The 20,228-nt window shown below is 39.9% G+C and overlaps 1 protein-coding gene across 1 annotated transcript in view; it reads right to left on the reverse strand.

Moving 5' to 3' along the window:
* The window catches only part of KLHL1 (kelch like family member 1), a 205,440-nt gene that overhangs the window by 51,986 nt on the left and 133,226 nt on the right, over window positions 1-20,228 (reverse strand). The window contains exon 5 of the mRNA XM_062636870.1: window positions 18,610-18,822. Coding sequence (XP_062492854.1) covers window positions 18,610-18,822 — 213 coding nt within the window. The remainder of the gene's footprint in view (window positions 1-18,609; window positions 18,823-20,228) is intronic.

A 20,228-nucleotide genomic window follows, 5' to 3' on the forward strand; every position in this document is an offset into this window, starting at 1 on the left:
TCCTAATGTCTAAATCCTACGATTTTATGATTCTATTAGTAAGAGAAAAAAAAAGTTGAAATTAAAGCTATAGTTTTTAAATCAAAAGTCCTATAAAGCTGTTTCCTGTTGTCTAAATTTCAATAATTTGCTTTCATGTCTTTCTACTCTATAGTTATCTTTCCTTATTACATCAAAATAATCAATATAATTTTATTAAATCAGGATGCACTTAATCAGGAAATTCAGTAAACAAGGATTTTTCCTTGGAAACCGTATTATGCTCAGCTTGCTCTTTCATGGCTATGACATATAACATTAAAGACAGAATTGCATATAACACTGAAGGAATATTTCTGGGTTTTGTAACACTTGGAAACTCACAGGGCTGTCACTTTTCAGAACCCTTATTGCAGTGCCACTTCAGCATAGCTACTTCTAGCATTGATAGAAGCTCTCAGACTAGGGATATCCTGAGATTTTTTAGTAACGTTGTGTCATCATGCTTCTCATTTTTTCCTAGTTAAAACACCCACCAATTCCTTTCTCAACAGTACTTCTAAATTACTTTCCACTTGATGATCTTAAATGTCTTTTCCAAACTAGTTGTTTCTATGCTTCTGTACATTCAGTACAATTCTGCAGAGAGCAGGCATTCTTCAACTCAATGAAGTACACTCACTTTGATTTCTGGAGTGAAAGGTATTTAAGTACTGACAAAAGAAAAGTCAAGCTTAACAAGCACAAAAGGAGGAGGTTGGTTCTTGCACAGTGACACAGCAATACCAGACTGTGCCCTTTTTGCCGCCTGCCTTGCCGTCACCCTTGGTTCTCACCTTCCTTCCTTGGTGAGCATCTCCCCTGCTGCTCCCTGACAGATCTTCTCCAGCACCTCTTTTAGCCTTTTGATTTTGCAAGTGCAAGCCAGGTGAGAGTACTAGTAATTTGATTAATCGATTGGAATGATATTAACGTAAATCTAACATTTTCTACATAAATGATCATCTGATAGATGGGGTAAATTCCACTTACCCCTTTGAAAATGTGGCACCTAGGATGAAATTCAGCCACTATTAGGCAAAAAGATGATGCCAGCTGTCCTGGGAAGGAAGCAGTTACCCTCTCTTCTCCTGCAACCCACTCTTGGAAGAGACTACAAGAAAATACAAGTGCCAGAGAACTGCTTTGTCAAAACTTTTATAGTATCCTCATCCTTTTGAAGAGGCACAAAACATGCCCTCATTATTTAAGTAAAGCTTCCTCTACCTTGTGAAAAGGATGAAATGTGACAACATTTGCTTAGTCAGGGAGAACTCAAATTTCACCACCTTGATATGTTCTTCAGACACAATAATTACCCAGAAAGGGAGATGAGGAAATACCACAGGATACCTACCATTAAAAAGAAAAAAAAAAAAAATTGATATTTTGTCCAGAACAGGAGTTGGGTCTATAACACTGAACAAAGTAGAAGCTGTTCCCTGGATGCCAAAGTAAGATATTAAGCACATACAAAATTTTTTATCTTCTTTTTTCCACATGATAGCTGCTGCTAAAAGGGGCACAGTATTATTCATATGCTTTATGTGGTCTCTATCTGCTCATGTCTATTTATTTTGGTCAGAATTTTGAACAGTCCTTAACAACACATAATTAGAATCATAGAATCATAGAATAGTTAGGGATGGAAAGAACCTTAAGATCATCCAGTTCCAACCTGCCTGACATGGACAGGGACACCTCGCACTAAACCATCTCACCCAAGGCTTCGTCCAACATGGACTTGAACACTGTCAGGGATGCAGCAGTCACAGCTTCCCTGGGCAACCCATTCCAGTGCTCACCACCCTCACAGGAAAGAATTTCTTCCTTATATCCAATCTAAACTTCTCCTGTTGAAGTTTTAACCCGTTACCACTTGTCCTCTCACTACAGTCGTTAATGAAGAGTCCCTCTCCAGCATCCCTACAGTCCCCGCTTCAGATACTGGAAGGCTGCTATGAGCTCTCCACACAGCCTTCTCTTCTCCAGGATGAACATCCCAAACTTCCTCAGCTTATCTTATATGGGAGGTGCTCCTGTCCCCCGATCATCCTCGTGGATATTCCATGTCCTATTTTTTTGTTGAGGACACCAGAACTGCACACAATACTCCATGAGAGGTCTCACGGGAGCAGAGTAGAGGGGCAGGATCACCTCCTTCGACCTGCTGGTCATGCTCCTTTTGATGTAGCCCAGGATACGGTTGGCTTTCTGGGCTGAGAGCACACACTGAAGCTGGCTTATGTTAATTTTCTCATCAACCAACACCCCCAAGTCCTTCTCCATAGGGCTGCTCTGAATCTCTTCTCTGCCCAACCTGTAGCTGTGCCTGGGATTGCTTCGACCCAGGTGTAGGACCTTGCACTTGGCATGGTTAAACTTCATACAGTTCACATCAGCCTACCTCACAAGCGTGCCAAGGTCCCTCTGGGTGGCATTCCTTCCCTCCAGCATATCAACCGAACCACACAGCTTGGTGTCATCGGCAAACTTTCTGAGGGTGTACTCCATTCCACTGTCCATGTTGCCAAGAAAGATGTTGAACAGGATTGGTCCCAACACCAACCCCTGAGGGACACCACTTGTTACTTGTCTCCAGCTGAGCATTGAGTCATTGACCATAACTGTGTGAGGCCATCCAGCAAGTTCTTTATCCACCGAATAGTCCATCTGTCAAATCTTTACTTCTATACTCTGAACAGTATTAAAATTTATACCCAATGTTATGTTAATGGTTTTATAGATAGAAAGTAACTTCCAGTTCTCTAAATATTATCTCAGTGTTTAGATGCATTCTCCCTATAAAAGAACCCTGAAGTGCCTTCAGAAACTTATATGTCAATGATATATGGAACACAGGATTAGCCTTATTTTGCTGGTATTAACCATAACAGACAAACAAAAAAACTTTAAGTTAACTGAATAAATGAAATGCAGATTTTCATGGCACATTTTTTTTTTAACAAAGCCCTTGAGTATCCTTGATCCAAAATATACCTGATGTCACTTGACAGCCTTGAGTCAGAGAAACACATTACCATATGAAACAAAAAAATCTGAAGAAGAAATGACCTAATGTTTGAACATTGAATAGTTTTCAAGAGAGATGTTTGACTAATCATCATTTTCTTTTTATGAGTCTTCTTCCATGCACAAATTTGTTGTGGCTGGTGCTTGTTGATTATCATAGCAATGCAGCTACCAGGAAAGAGTAGAGGCTTTTGAAATGTAAGGTCATGATTATTCTTTGTACAGATTAAAATGAAAAGTAAAAAAAAAAGATTTTGTCTGAATTCCTTGAAAGTATAAATATACTGTTTTAAAACATTCTTTAAGAGAAGTTCTCAGTCCACTTTCGAATTCTTACCATGCTTACATTGCTCTAGCCTTTAGGAAACACTGTTGTCCTCGGTTCAGCAGCAGCAGTCATGTTTCTCCTTCATGGTAGCTGGTGCAGTGCTGTGTTTTGACTTCCAGCCTGGGAACAGTGCTGGTGATACCTATATTTTCAGTTGATTCTAAGTGATGTTTACCCTGACCAAGGACTTTGTGAGGCTCATGCTCTGCCAGGGAGGAGGGGAAGCCGTGAGGAAGCAGAGATGGGACGCCTGACCCAGGCTAGCCAAAGAGGTATTCCATACCACAGCACGTCATGCCCGGGGTGGGGGGTAACTGGGAGTTACACGGAAGGACACGGGCTTCCGGGTGGGACTCGTTTCTTGGCCGGTGGTATTGTATTCTCTTTCCTTGTTATTTTCTCTTATCATTGCTGTCATTGGTAGTAGCAGTGGTGATTTGTGTTGTACATTGGTTGCTGGACTGTTCTTGTCTCAACCTGTGGGAGTTGCACTCTTTCAATCCTCCTCCCTGTTCCTCCGGGAGCGGGGAAGGGGAGAGCCCCGGGTGGGAGGTGCCACTATTGCTGTCAGCCCGGCACCACTCGCTGGGAGTGAGTGAGTAAGCTGTCTGGCTAGGGTTTAAACCACGACAACTATTCATCTTTGGGCAAAATTCCAATTAGAAGAATTTTTTATCTGCATAAAGCTGGTAGAAGAAGTCCTTGTTCCTACATAATTTTATTGGTATATAAATGGAAGTATTTCAGTTGCCTAATGTGGTGGAAGGAATAAATTGACACTTTGCATTTTCTATCTATAAGATAACCACAAGAATGCCTGTAAGTACTATTGTAACTGCAGGTTTCAACTGATTCATTGTTACTTAGATTAAAACTGTATTTACCTACAAGGATGCTGGAGAGGGACTCTTCACTAGGGACTGTAGTGATAGGACAAGGGTTAATGGGTTAAAACTTAAACAGGGGAAGTTTAGATTGGATATAAGGAAGTTCTTTACTGTGAGGGTGGTGAGGCACTAGAATGGGTTGCTTAGTGAGGTTGTGAATGCTCCATCTCTTGCCATGTTCAAGGCCAGGCTGTACAGAGCCTTGGGTGATATGGTTTAGTGTGAGGTGTCCCTGCCCATGGCAGGGAGGTTGGAGCTAGATGATCTTAAAGTCGTTTCCAACCCTAACTATTCTATGATTCTACACACCTAATTATACTGATGCAGCGATCTACACTTACACTTATTGTGATAGGCTTGCTCTCCAGTAAATGAAGAAAAAAAAATCTTGCTTTTAAGACAAATACCTGTTTAAGTAAATATCTCATACATTTCATATTTACTTTCTAGATTTCTAAAGTTAGGTGAGATTAATCTCTGAGTACATTGTATTTTTTCTTCTCTAATCCTTCAGGAAAAAAATAAGATAATTCTGAGACCCATGCATATGTTACAATTGTGTTAAAGTAGTACATGTGAAATAATAAAACTTCTAGATGTCAAATTGCATTCATAAGGAGGACAAATTTTTAAAAAAAAATCACATTAAAAAAGAAATATAATAAAAAATTACCCCAATTCTAGAAGCAACAATATGGTTGGGCTGTGATAAAATGCTCTTATCACCTGGTCTCACTTGGTTTAAAGACAGATTGTGTTATTTGAAGCTCTTCTGAATCAAATTCTTACTTTTTCTTGTGTAAGTGATAAGTTTAATAGAAGATTAGGTAAAAACATGACAGATGCCAATGAACAGAACACAAATGTTATTCAGTCAATAGCAAGTCATAGCCTACATTTGAATATCACTGGGTTATTTTTCCCTTTTTTTAACTGTAGTCATCTGTTGACTGTGGTTAACTATATAATATTTATATCATTTTCATAAAATCCCTATAGGAGAATAAGTACATAGAAATGGAATATCAAAGAAGCATCTTTTCCCTAAATAATGTTCTTCTGTTTCACATAGAATCCTCAAGTCTTAGAAAGAGGCAAAAAGGGTGGATAAGAAAACCTCACATAGAAGGGAAATGTCAATATAAACACCTTTTTGATATAGTATACTTCAAGGATAAATGTTACAAATGTCTAATAAAAAAAATTATTCTAGTACATACATAATCTCTAAAATGTTGATGACATCAAGAGTAAGATAGGTTTCTATTTGTAAAACTACTTGTTACAACTGTTGAGAGTAGTGATTTGTTGCAGAATGGCTCTAAGAGCAAGGCCATGGATCCTTAGAGGCCTTGTGCGAGCAAAGCAAGGTGTAGGCCTCACAGGTAACCGGATACCGGATGTGGGAGGAGAATGTGAAGGAAGCTGTGTAGAACTAACCAATACTGTTCTGACGAGTAGGCGTGGCTAAACACCACGTGGATATAAGCGAAGTGCGCCGCAAATAAAGTAGAAGTTTGCTTATCACCCATATTGGGTTGGCGTGTCTTGCTTCTCCTCGCTGCTTACAAATGGCGCCCGAACAGGGACCATGGACTACAGGGCCCCGGCCACCAGGGAGCCGGATTACAGGGCCCTGGTTAACGGGGACCCGGAACACAGGGTCCCGATTAGCGGGGACCCGGAATACAGGGCCCCGGTTAGCGGGGACCCGGAATACAGGGCCCCGGTTAGCGGGGACCCGGATTACAGGGCCCCGGTTAACGGGGACCCGGAACACAGGGTCCCGATTAGCGGGGACCCGGAATACAGGGCCCCGGTTAGCGGGGACCCGGAATACAGGGCCCCGGTTAGCGGGGACCTGGATTACAGGGCCCCGGTTAACGGTGACCTGGAACACAGCGTCCCGATTAGCAGGGCCCGGAATACAGGGCCCCGGTTAGCGGGGACCCGGAATACAGTGTCCTGATTAGCGGGGACCCGGAATACAGGGCCCCGGTTAGCGGGGACCTGGAATACAGGGCCCCGGTTAGCGGGGACCCGGAATACAGGGCCCCGGTTGATGGGGACCCGGAATACAGGGCCCCGGTTATGGGGACCCGGAATACAGGGCCCCGGTTGATGGGGACCTGGACTACAGGGCCCCGGTTGACGGGGACCCGGAATACAGGGCCCCGGTTAACGGGGACCCGGAATACAGGGCCCTGAGTATGAGGGACCCGGAACGGCGAATGAGCGGTGTTGGCGGCAGCGGCTGGGAAGCGAGGGCAATGCTGCTGCGGTGGCGTGATGGACCTGGGTGCCTGTACTGACCAAAAGGAGTCCGCCGCTGGGGCGAACCAGACACTGCTGCGTCGGGAGGCCGATCCGGAGACTGAGGTTACAGGATGATCCAGAAGAAGACGATCTGGAAAAGGCTGGCCATGAAAATGGACTGAGAGGTAGCCCTGGACTTATTACAGTGCTTTTTATAAAAGCGGAAAATTGAGCCCTGAACTTATTACAGTGCTTTTTATAAAAGTGGGGAATTGAGCCCTGAACTTATTACAGTGCTTTTTATAAAAGTGGGGAATTGAGCCCTGGACTTATTACAGTGCTTTTTATAAAAGCGGGGAATTGAGCCTGAGACTCTAAAGCAGCTAGCAGGTCTAGTGGCTGTAGGGAAGGCTAAGGGATTTTTTGTAGATCCTAATACAGTTTTTGAGGAGAGTGAGTGGCGAAAGTTTGGTGATGAACTATTTGACTCAATGCTTAATGATGATAAAACGGCAAAGAAACTGGGTAAACCATGGAGAGAAGTAATAAACTGTATAAAAAGATACAAGGCGGAAAAGAAAACTGCCGTGGTAGCAATGGAGAAACTAGGAACAGACATCCCCGGTCGGTTGAAGCCGGGGGAAGATTACAACTCGTTTCCCCCAACTCGCAGGAGCACAGGGTTCCCCCCCCCCCTCCTTTTCTCCCCCTCCTTCATCAGAAGGTGCCGCGGAGGAGGTGTAACCCCCTGCTCCCCCACCACCCCAGTTCCGAAAGTAGGGACTTTGAAAAGGACAGAGAAAGTATATTAGAAGGGATACGCATGATGAATGTCGAGGAAGCTGAAAGGAAGAGGGTGGTGCCTCGGTGCCGGATTGACTGGGGCACCATTTTGAAGCACGCAGTAGAAAATAGAGATCATGCGCTAGTGGGAGATTTAAAGGAACTGCGAGCCTTTCCAACCCATTATGCCCTAGAGTGGAAATTTTTAACTCAGTTACGGAGGAGCCAGGTCTGCAGATGGCTACATATCGAACGAGAGACATCTGACAAGACATAGCTGTGAGCAATGGAGACCCTGAGTTCGGCGCAGGATCAGCCCCCGAATCCCCTGAATCCGAGCCAGATTTATATCCTCTGCTTCCAGACTCTGACTGTTCATCTCCCAGGTCGGTCTGCTCAGACTCACTGGCCCTGGAGACGCTCAGCTGTAACAATGGTTAACCAAAGATGTGATCATTACTGGTGAATTTTCTGCAATGGGCATCTCTGCATATCCTGTGTTTACTACACAGCAGGGGGCTAAAGAGTGGGAAGCTCTTGATCTCAAAATAGTTAAGGAGGCCTGACAAGCAGTGACCACGTATGGGTTAAAATCCTCTCATACTCAAGCTGTATATGTTACGATTTTTTCTTGCAATTGACGGGGGAGCCCATACAGTTTCTCTGTGATACTCATGTACTAGAAGTTGGTAAATATAAGTATGTCCAGGTTTCTATCAACCCTTGGAGACCTTTGTAGATACTGCTGGCCACTTCTTCCAGCACAGGCTGGCCACCTGTGTCGGAATGAGTGTGCATTTTGGTCAGTATAAAAGCCCAAGCCTCATACGATGTGGGGGAGGCAGAGCCTCTGCGGGGTCGCCCACTAAGGTTGAGCCTGCCACCTCGCACTGCAATGATGCTTCTCGGAGCTGGTTTCCCGTTAGTCTCCACAGGGTCCTTGTGCCACGTTCTGTACATGGAACTGTAGTGGGAGTAATGATTGTCTGGATTTTGTGCTTCAAATATTGTAATTGTGTGGCGTGTGCTTGTGGGATCCCATATGTGTGCGTGTGTGTGTGCTGAGGGCAGACGGTGTTCTGTGTATTTTTCTTGTTGTTGGGTTCATGTAAAAGCTTTCAACGGGTAGCTGTTTAATATTTCGGGCATGAAAGGGTTAATGTAAAGGTGAGGTTGCTGGCGGGTATTTATGGTTGCTGCTGAAGCAGGCAGGCTGCTCTAGCTGCTGCCCAGCAGGCTGGCTTTTGCAGGGATTAAAAAAAAAAAATGGGGGGGGGGGAGAAAGAGAGTAATGATGCTGCATTTAACCTGTCTAACCTGTCTAGTTCTCAAGAACTGATAACCTGGGGGAGGGGGTATATTTGTGTCCTCCTGCCTACAGGTGCATGGTGACTGCCTGCAAAGTTTGTCAAGCCTTGCCATGAGCTGGACAGACGAATGGAAAAACCTGATGCCTCAGCTGCAGGAGCTGACCGTGAATACCCCAACCAGAATGAGATAGAGGAAGAGAAAGAACAAATAACAGCAAAACATCCCTTGGGGGCAACTGAAAAGTAATAACCTGAATATGTGTGCTTGCAAAGTAGCTATTATTAGAGCCTGTGATTTTGTGGATAAAACCACCTGTATTTACTAGCTAGTTGCTAGTAAGAAACTATACCTTGTATTGTATAGATTTGTCACTTGTAAAAGAGATGTTAAAGTATGGAAATTTGCAGTAGCTGCTAGAAAAAATGCTAAGGCAAAAGCTAAAAAGATTTTAATACAATGGTAGTGTTATAAAGCAGGTGATGGAACAAATTAAGAAGGGGGGAGAATTCCACTGGTAAGAAATTTCTTTGGCTAGTCCTTCACTGCCATCAGCATCTTCAACATGCTGCTGCACCCTGTAATAGTTACTCTGCTAATGTAAATGTGTGTGTGCCTTGCTGTAGTAGCGACTTGTTACTGGATAAAACAAAAGGGGGGAGATGTGGAGACAGTGTTCTCACAGGAGAATGCATAATTGGTACATAAACTTTGAATAGTCCTGAAAGATACAGCAAGGCCATGAGAGGCCTGAAGAAGCTTAAGCAAGCAAGATAAGAGGCTGGAATTCACCAAGTCAATGAGAACTGTGGACTGTTGGCAAGCTTTCGAGGTCGAGTTCTTACACCTGTGTTTAACCAAGTATATGTTAGTCACTAAGGGTCTTCAAGACATGTATCCAATCATAATATGCCAAATCACTGTAAGTTCTTCAGCCAGGGCCTTGGCTCAACTAAGTAGACTGAGTTGCTGGTCGCTAAGCAGACAAATACTACATTGAAGGCAATTTCTGATTTGTTCTTTAATGTTGACTCTGTAGGACATGCAATACTGCAGAACCTTTTGTTGTCGGAACAGGGACATGAATGTGAAGAGTTTGATTGAATGTATTGTATGAATCTTTCTGATCATTCTAATTCGATACATGCACAGCAGAAAACCCTGGCTCAGCTTACCCAGCAATTGCAAGTGAGCAATGACCTAGGGATAACTAAATGGTTGTCCTCATGGGGCATTACAGGTTGGCTTAAAACACTGCTATTTGAAGGACTGCGCTTATGTATCATTGCTATTTTAATCACTGTAGTTGTTAGACTTGCTTATAGTTTCGTGATGAAAACAAGTGAACAGAACGACCCACAATGTTCTGCTCGCACAAAAGAAAAAGGGGGGAATTGTTGCAGAATGGCTTTAAGAGCAGGGCCATGGATCCTTAGAGGCCTTGTGCGAGCAAAGCAAGGTGTAGGCCTCACAGGTAACCGGATACCGGATGTGGGAGGAGAATGTGAAGGAAGCTGTGTAGAACTAACCAATACTGTTCTGATAAGTAGGTGTGGCTAAACACCACGTGGATATAAGCGAAATGCGACACAAATAAAGTAGAAGCTTGCTTATCACCCATATTGGGTTGGCGTGTCTTGCTTCTCCTCGCCGCTTACTGTGATTGGTCTTTCCCTTCACAGCTTTCAATGAGTTATGTTTACATGATCTCTGGAAGCATGATTTATGGAGCACTAACAACTAGCAGCAAAACTTGCCATAAAGAAGGATAATTTAATCTTTGCTAGGGTCAACTCTTACCCTGTTATGATCCTGATGAGCTAATTATGCTAAAACTAGCTTAGATACCTCCACACTAAATTCCAAAAATCAGTATGGATCTGGATAACAGGGCGGAATGTACCCTCAGCAACTTTGCTGGTGACACCAAACTGGAAGGAGTGGATGACAGTGCCTGGGAAGGGTCGTGATGCCACCCAGAGGAACCTCAACAGGCTGCAGAAATAGGCTGACAGGAACCTTGTGAAGTTCAATGAAGACACGTGCACCTCCATCTAGGGTGGAGCTATTTTGAAGATCAAGGAAAGGTATCTTCTTGTTTCTATGACCAGAGCTTATAATTGATTTAGATAATATAATCTAATGCATCAATAAATACATGTTTTCATATGGTCACACTCTCTGCATTTAATGGGGACCTTTAAGAGAATAAATATTTGCCATAGGATAAACAACAGAAGTAGAATATTTTTATCAAAACATTGTTCCGAACCACTGGCAATACAGAATTAGTACAAAGAGAGGCAAGTTTTGTATTTTCTATTCATCATTGTCATCCCCCAATAATTTTATGACCACTTGTAAAAGGGATTTGCTTAGTGAAGATCCACTCTTCCACTAAATAAATTTACCCCGACATATTTAGTAGCAAATGATATTCTCAGAATATCATGAGACACTGACTAAAAAGTCAAGTAAATTGTCTGTATGCAGGATAAAGAAACAGCATTATGCTGCCACAGCTTTTTATTTGAGCAGCATCTCATTACAGCTACAAAGCATTTACTGATACTTTACTACACTTTACTGATAGAAAACTATATTTGGAAATGTATGTTATATATACCTGCATTTAATGGTTATCATTTTCACTATTTACAAATTTTCAGTCACTTAACCTACACAAGAAATGCCAGCCATTGACAGAACTTTTGAACAACTTTGAACTATTATGTCTTTCCTCAGATAAAATACCAGCCCACAAGATACCTCCATAGCCATAGAAGTTGTTATAAAAAAGTTAGCTTTACTGCATGACCTACATAAGAAAAGTAGAGAAATACAATATTTTGTCTGTACTGACTATAATAAATTAATTGCCATTTCACAGGGAAATGAAATTTCAGACCCAAATTTCTCACACATTGATAAACTAATAGAAGAATATAGAGATCATTCTAGAAGCTCCTTTTCTTTATGGGCTGAGAATATATTAATTCTTAACATCATGTATTTGGTTTTATTTACTTGAAGTTAACATAAATATTATTTTAAATACTGTCAAACTTCCTCACATTCCTCAGTTTTATATTATCCTGATACAGACTGATGTTCAAATCAAGTGATTACATAATTCACTTACATAAATTATAAGCATTTAGCACCATTTCAAATGCTGCATGGTGCCTAAGAACCCACATAAGGCCAGTAAATATGGCACTGGATTTATGCTTCTAGAATATCTTTTGGGAGCCAGGCAGCATGATAATCCATGGAACCTCTCAAAGCAGTACATCGGTTTGTTCTTGTGCTGGGAACTGCAATAGATCTTCATCGTCTACATTGTGAGGCCAGGAACCTAGCTGATGTGGAGAAGCCTACACACATAGGTCTGTAGAAACTTGATCATGCCTTCAATCCTTTCAGATGCAAGTTATAATCTCCTGGCAGCCATTAAATTTAGAAATGATTGAAAGAAATGACAAAATTTTATCGAGGATGTCTCAGCATACTCGAGACCAGCAGGTGGGAACCACTCTAAAATCCCTAGAACTCCAGTCAGGTTTGAATTTATATAAGCTGCACATCTTTAGTGATCCTAGAGAACTTTAACACCATTTTAGGATCACTTTAACATCACTTTAGTGATGCTAGAGAATGGAAAAAGGTTATCACTTCATACTACCAATCATTGCTTTGAAGAAAAAAGAGACTGACCAACATAGAGTCTCTATTTTTGCTATGCAAAGGATCATTCAGTTGTTTTATCTAGCCCAATATATATTGAAAAGGTTGATGAACGTTGATTGAACTGCCTGGTTAATTGGTATTTTAGCAGTATGGAGAAATAACTCTTTGCTAAATGCCAGCTGAGCTGTGACAGGAAGTTAAAAGTATGCCTCACAAAACCAGTTATCCAAGCTAGGATTTAAAGGGTTTCTACTCTATTTTTATATGCAAATTCACATACACTATTAAAATCATGTACAGCCAGATGTAATGTGGGCATTCTGAGGGGATTTAGAGGCTTAGCATTTCCTACAGGTTCCCTACAATATCTCTGTATAAATAAGAACAGAACCCAGGTGGATCAGTTCATTTTTTCTCCTGTGCCTTACAGGGTATTTAAGTACTTTACTTTCTGAGGGCTGGATTGTTTCTGCCCCTAGGCAAGAAACCTAATTTAGATGCCTATATTAATTTCCCTGGATCAGAACCACATTGTATTTAATAATCAAAGACTATGCGCTATCCTACTGATGTGATTTGCAAGCCTTTGAAAGTGGTATTATTAAGTGTTGCAGAGAGAAAGCCAGCAATATCTATTATTTATCCTATGCTATTTTTTCTTGCTTTCATAGTTGGCCAATGAGCTACCATTACAAGCAGCTGCAAAAAGCATTTTTTATAAACACAGTACACCGGCGGAGTATAGTTATCTTTAATTTAACCATCTCTGCAAGTAAATATTTTTGCTCTTTTTATCATGGACATCTTTGCTAAGAAACATTAAAGCATAAGTACAATATCCTCATTCTTTACTAGTTATGCTACTGTAGGCACTCAGTATTGGGTTAACTCCTAACTTTTGCTTGTGAATTCCTTCAGCAGCCCAGCTGTCATTAGTAACTTCTCACACCATAAAAGTCCAGTATGTTACACATTCTTGGCTTATGCTGCAGCCTCAGCATTAACAATTACATTACGCTGTGTACAGAGAATCAGCAAAATCAAGCTTTACATATTAGTAAATGCAATTACATCACTAGTAAACTAAATAAGGCTAGTCAGGGGTTCAGACGTGCTGATGAATCATACTGGATGTTTCCAGGTAAACTCTGAGTCAGGAAACAGGAAATAAAAGCACAGAAGAAACCATTGTGTTTTGAGAAAGGAGGAGAAAAGATAAGGAGAATTTGATAATGCAGGTATAAACTCATCTATAATGTTTGCCTTCAGGGACTGAAGTTAATGTTCTAGCTTCAACCACAGATGACATGTATATCTGCCTACACAGAACTAGTAAGGATTCAGAAGAACCATTTTGCTCCCTGCTGTGGGGGTGATAATCACTATACCATGTGTCATGGGGAAGGCAATCATAAGATGATGCGTCATCAGGGAACAAGGTGAGAACATCTTTAGCTATCCTAGCCAGACCTTAATGGATGTATCTTTCCACAGTTATAGCTTTCCACCTTTAACTAAAAGGCTCACAAGAACATTCTAGTATAAAAGAATTAAATAAATATGCACGTGTACTTGCATGCATACATATATCCATGCACCAACAGATGCTGTGGGCCACCCAGCTGGAATGCAGCTTGGCAGAACAGGAGCCAGATGTGTGCCCTTGCTGCAAAGAAGGCTAAAAATGTTCTGGGCTGCATTAGACAAAGCATTGTCAGCAGGTCAAGGAAGATGATCCTTCCCCGCTACTCAGCTCTGGTGAGGCATAAACCTGGAATGCGGTGTTCAGTTCTAGATTCCTCAGTGCAAGAGATACACAGACATACTGCAGAAAATTCAGTGAAAGATCACAAAGATGATAAAGGGATTGGAGGATCTCTCCTATGAATAAAGGACAAGAGAACTGGATTAGTTCAGCCTGGAGAAGAAAAGGTTCAGGGGTCTCACCAGTGTATAGAAATACCTGAAGGGATGGTGCATAGATGTCTGAGCCAGGCTCTCTTCAGGGGAGCCCAGTGGGAAGTCCAGAGGCAAGGGGCACAAACTCAAACACAGGAGGTTTTGTCTGAACATTACGAAACACACTGTGAGGGTGACTCGACCCTGGCACAGTCCTTGGAGTTAAAGGCATTTGGGCATAGTTCAGGGCAACTGGCTTTTGGTGCCCCTGCTTAAAAAGAGGTGCTTGATAAGATGACCCCCAGAGGTCCCTTCCAACCTCAACTGTTCTGTGATTTTGTGATTATGTATATGTTTATCATACCACGTTAAAAAAGACATATCCACAAACTGTCTTTAGTGTTTTTTCTTCATTCTACATGTACTAATTATGTTTGATTTCTTTTTTTTTTTAAATTCCATTCAAAAATACTGCTGAAAATTGAGGGCAACTGTGATGACTTTTAGAGACTAAAATAGCTTCTTACTTGTTGAAGAACTGAAAACTTAAACGCTTAAAAATATTTCTTGATTGCTTCTTACCTGGTTTGTCATCTTAGTGAAGAATGTTATCAAAAATCACAGGAAAAAATATTTATTATATGCTTGGAAGTTAACATTTCAAGTAAATAATCTAAAATACTTCTTCATTAATAAGGTTTAAGGCTCCCACCAATTTTTACTCTCTCTGAATCCTTTAAGAGTAAAAAAGAATGTAAATTAAATTTTTTGGGGAAAGGAGGAAGCTCTTCTGTACAGAGCAATACAAAACATTTGGAAGACCTACTGAAAGACAGTATGTATATATTACTTATTATAACATGAAACATTTTGTTTTATATTGATCAAGCCGCTAATCTTTCTAGTTTGACTTGAGTGAATAAATATGAAATATTTTAGTTTAGCAGATGGTTTCAGGCAAATCAAGGGAGAAAAACCTGCAACTTTGCAGGTTCTGTTATTTCATTTTCAGCTTCATGATTGGCTTCCCTAAGTTCTTCTACTGAATTTTGAATTACATTGTTTGATATCCTATTACTCAAGGCTGACTTCATTGCCAATATAATTACTGCACCTTGAAAGTGAAATGAGGTGCCATCAAAACTCAGGCTATAAATTTAAGCCCTCATTTTAGGAGGACCTCAGTACAATGTTCGCAATCTGTTAATCTTTGCAGTCTATGACTTCATCTTTTGTAGTGAATTTAAAAGTAAGGAGCAATTCTTTTTTTCTCGAAGATCTAATGATTAGCTTTTAATTTTGACTTCAGAGCTCTTCAGTTAATTTTCAGTGCAATGGAAATGATAGTGTTCTACTAGATTTATACTTAAGTATACCCTATAGTAGGGAAAATTTCACCTTTTGCTAATAAAAGTAAATTTTCACTCAATAATTTTCTGTTGAAACTGTTATATCTTAATTTTAACTTGTAAACAATTTTAAATACATTTTAGCATTACAACAAACATTTATATGATGCAGTGGTCAAGCACCAGTGCATAAGAGTTAACTTTCAGATTAAATTCAACAGACAATACAGAGAACTGACAGAAGTATATAACTCTAAAATAATTCTTTTATAAATGCCTTACAAACAGTTCTGAAATTGTTATTATATTTTTTTTTTATTATATCCTACCCTCTGGTCACTTCCCTCCTGGCTGTTCAGAAAGAAACATGTTCTCTCTAAAAGTTGGACTTGAATCTGAAGAAAGTTTTATGAGAAAATTTTTTTTTAAGATACACAGTGTTACTAAGCTTGAGGTAAACACAACTGTTTTATAGTTTACAGGTAGGTGTCAGTGATGTGAAAGAATAATACGCTTACATTTGTTATACTTATTTATGATAGGCAGTGGAAATCTAGTATTTAATTTAGGTGTTAAACATGGGAGATAGTGATACTTAAGATAACTTAAGGTGTCTAGGATGTTCTCTTGAGAATGAGAATATATATAACAAAGTGGACCAAATTCAGTTACATAAAGGAGGGACTTCAGTACTGTTGGCAGTGTCCCAGGGTGTCCTTATGTGTTATGGACACAGAGACACCAGAGGAAACACAGAGAGGTAGAGTCCCTATTGACTGAAGGAATGTAGTAAAAATTATGAGCCATACATTTAGAATTTGTAGTGGGATTTGAAGCTTCTGAACATAAAAGTAGTTTGAAATCTCACCTCTAAATTATTTCAGCTGATACTTTATATATCATAGAATTATAGAACAAACCAGGTAGGAGGCAACTTTGAAAGATCTTCTGGTCCAGCCTTTCATGGGGAAGGGAATATAGATGAGAATAAGACCATTACATACCTTACACACATACATACATATGCATAACCTGCTATTTTCCACTTTTCACCATTTTCAGCAAATAAAATAGTTGCATTCATTTTGTCCGGTTTATGTAGATAGCCTCATTTAACTCTGTAGTGGTAGATCTTGCAGATATTAATTATAATGAAAATTATTACTAAGAACTAGGGCAGGGACCATTAATCAACAAAGCCTGCATGATCTCATTTTTACACAATAAGAGGTAGAGGTGAGGCTGGTGTGTGAACAGTTTTAAGTTACCTTTTGTAAGTGCTTGGCAGATTAAAACCAACACTTTAAAGATCGCAATAAGGCACAGTATTGTGTTCTAGATTCTCGGTGTAGATGTTGAAAAATAAAGAGCTCATATTTCTGACAAACAAACCTTTAGCTTTGTCATTTTTGACAGTTTCCTTTGTAGCATATTTTATATTGGAAAGTAAATTAGAAAACCCACACAACTCCCTGAGATCTCAGTGTGACACAAAGTGATTGTAAATCTTAGTATCATGCTTCATGATAGTTCTTGTTTTAGTCATCTCCTTCCTAGCATTCTTTTCTTGATCCCTTTCAGAGTGGGTATTTTTTTTGTACATCATAGACATTATAATTTCATTATTTGGTCATATAGTGAGCTCCAGTCTTAGCCTATCTTGATCTTTCAGTGACTCCGTTGCTTGTTCATTGAACTGTCAGCTCAGGATTTGATCTCTAAGGAACAGTAATTGTGCTCAAATGAACATGAAGAACACTGTCATGATGTCATACAGTATGGAATATCCTGTTAGCTATTTGGGATCTCAGCTGTGTCTCTTCCCAGCTTCCCGCCCACTGATGACATACTGGCTTTTGGAGGGGTAATGGAGTAGGGAAGAAAGGAAGCTCTGGTACTGTGTAAGCACTGTTCAGCAATTGCCAAAACATTGGTGTGTTACCCGGCACTGTTTTAGCCACAACTGCAAAGCACAGCACCATACAGACTGCCATGAAGAAAGCAAACCCAGTACACTAGCTGAAAGGTGAATGATGATCTGGAGTACCAGACAGAAGAAAATTGCTATTTACTTCTGTGAAAGGAAAGAAAAAAAAATAAAAGGAAACCAATGCCTGAATAACAGACTCATATAAGCATTCATAGAAAGGGGGCTCCAAAGGACTTTCAGCAATAAACTAGTTAAAGCTCTCACTTAAACGAGGGCTAACAGAAAAACCGGATTTGGTGATCATCTGGTCTAGCTAATTTAGGAAAATCTTCAATGAAGAAGATTGGTTAGCCTCTGAAAAACTTTGCTGTAATAGTTCACTTCTTTCCAAGCAATTCTCTGTCCCACCCAATTTCCAACCTGAACGGTCCACACTACAATTTGGGGAGTTAGCCTCTTCTTCTATTTTGTGGTGCTCCTAAGAAGAATTTGATTCCACAACCATCTCTTCAAGAAGTCTTAAGTTGCTACTACATCACCACTTAGCCTCCCCTTCACCAGGTTAAACAAGCCCACTTCCTCAGCCTTTCCTTTCATAGCTGACATGGAATATTGGTAGCCCATCAGTGGACCTTCTCCAGCTTCTACATATGCCTTTCAAACTGTGGATTGAAAAATTGGAAACAGTATTCCAGCTGCAGCATTTGTATCACCAGGTATTATGGGAATAAATTCATATAGCCTGCTGAGAAAATTTTTCCTGATGTAGACCAACATGCAGTTTTCCTCATTCATACTGTTGGCTCATATTCAGCTCAATACATGTCATAACCTCCAGGACCTTTTTTTCTGAGAATATTTACTATTCTACCTGTCTTTCGTAGCATGCTATCATATCTGTGGTTATTCCTCTTCAGTGATACAAGTCTGCACTTCTTGGCTATCTATTGGCCCAGTCTTTAAATTCATTGAGGTCACTCTGGATGAAGGGCTGCCATTCATTTTTGTAATTCTAAACAGTTTTGCTTTTAAACAGAGTATTCAGCAATTGCAGATTATAAATTGATGATAATTTTCTAAGTAACGGTGATATTATTATTAGTTATAAAATAATAATTTAAAAAATACCTGAGGTGGAAGCAGTGGTAATCTGATATAACCAAGTAGCATACTTAGGTCATTGCATCGCCTCTGCATATCATATTTCACCCACATCATTAAGGCATGGAAAATGGTCTCTTCATCAGGAACGTTCACATCATCACTAGCAAGAAGTTTATGGAGTTCTTCAGCTGGTAAAAGCAAAAATTCTTGATTTCTTGTAACTTCCATTATATTCTCCTGAGAAAAAGAAAGTATATCAGATTAAATAATACTGGAAGAAAATAAAAAAAGACACCAAAGCTAATAAACCCATAAGATTAATCAATCCCTACCACACCCAGCCCTCTTACAGCTCATGAGGAATAAAACCTCATTATGATCAGAATTAAAAAGCTGTAGTTGTAATTCATATACAAATATATTCAGAAAATAATATAAAGATTTTATTGTAATACTTAATTAAAAATTGCTAGAATTACTAAAGGCTAGGGCAGATCTGCACACTGTTTGGAATTTTTCTAAACTCATATGTAATTGACCTCATGCAATATATTGTCAATCTTGACATGCTCATACAATATTTTCCTGTATTTTTTCACTATCTGATCTTTTTCTTAAGTAACTGTCAGTCATATACAGTTATATTATCAATATCCAGACGATGGCTATATATACATATGACAAGGCTAAGAGGAAGATCAACACCATGAAATTAGCATTATTTCTTAACCTTATTTGGATATGATTATTTACATCCTGCTAGCATGCAAACTGTGTACAGCAGTTAAAATCTCACAGCATGGACATTTATAACATGTATATGAATAACTATAAAAATGTTAAAAATATATAAACTATATAAAACATATTGATATCAGCTAAAGAGAATTGCTTCATTTAATTGACTGAATCCTAAGGACTTAATTAAGCGCCCTCTGAACTACCTAATCTACATTAACTTGACAAACCAGAACCACAGTTCTGCAGGGTATCTTTCTCCAAGAGTGCTTGATCTCTGTGGAGGAACTGCACATGTGTTGTTATATTCTCGATTCATAGATAACTGTAAGAAGAAAGTGAAGTAGGTATATACTGGAGTCATAAACCTGGAAAAAAAAAAGTTTATAAACCAAATATGTAAAAAATGTTGGAGGAAGAAATTACAATATCTGATATTTAAAAGATAATTGTGACTTTCATAATTTTTTGAAAATCAACACAGAATCATAGACCAGCTTGGACAGGGCCTCAAAGGTCATCTAGTCCAACCTCTCTTGGCAAAACCCTAGTCTAACCCTAGTCTAAACAAGATGGCCCATTACACTGGCCAGCTGAGTCTTAAAAATATCCAGCACCGGGGAATCCACCATTTCCCTAGGGAAATTATTCCAACGCTGATTGTCTCATTATGAAAAACTTTCCTCAAGTGTCCAACCAGAATCTTCCCAGGAGTAACCCGCACCCATTACCCCTTGTCTTTTCCATGTGACTTGTAAAAAGTGACTTGTAAAAAGGAAGGTTCTGTCTTCTTTGTAGCCACCCTTTAAATACTGGAACACAGTGACAAGGTTCTTTTCTCAAGCTTGAACAAATACAGTTATCGCAGTCTTTCCTCATATGGCAAGCTTTCCAGGCTATTTTGG

The sequence above is a fragment of the Pezoporus occidentalis genome, unplaced genomic scaffold, assembly GCF_034315485.1.
Source record: "Pezoporus occidentalis ecotype Australia unplaced genomic scaffold, CSIRO_AGI_Poc_V1 ctg5, whole genome shotgun sequence".
In the NCBI taxonomy this organism is placed as follows: Eukaryota; Metazoa; Chordata; class Aves; order Psittaciformes; family Psittacidae; genus Pezoporus; species Pezoporus occidentalis.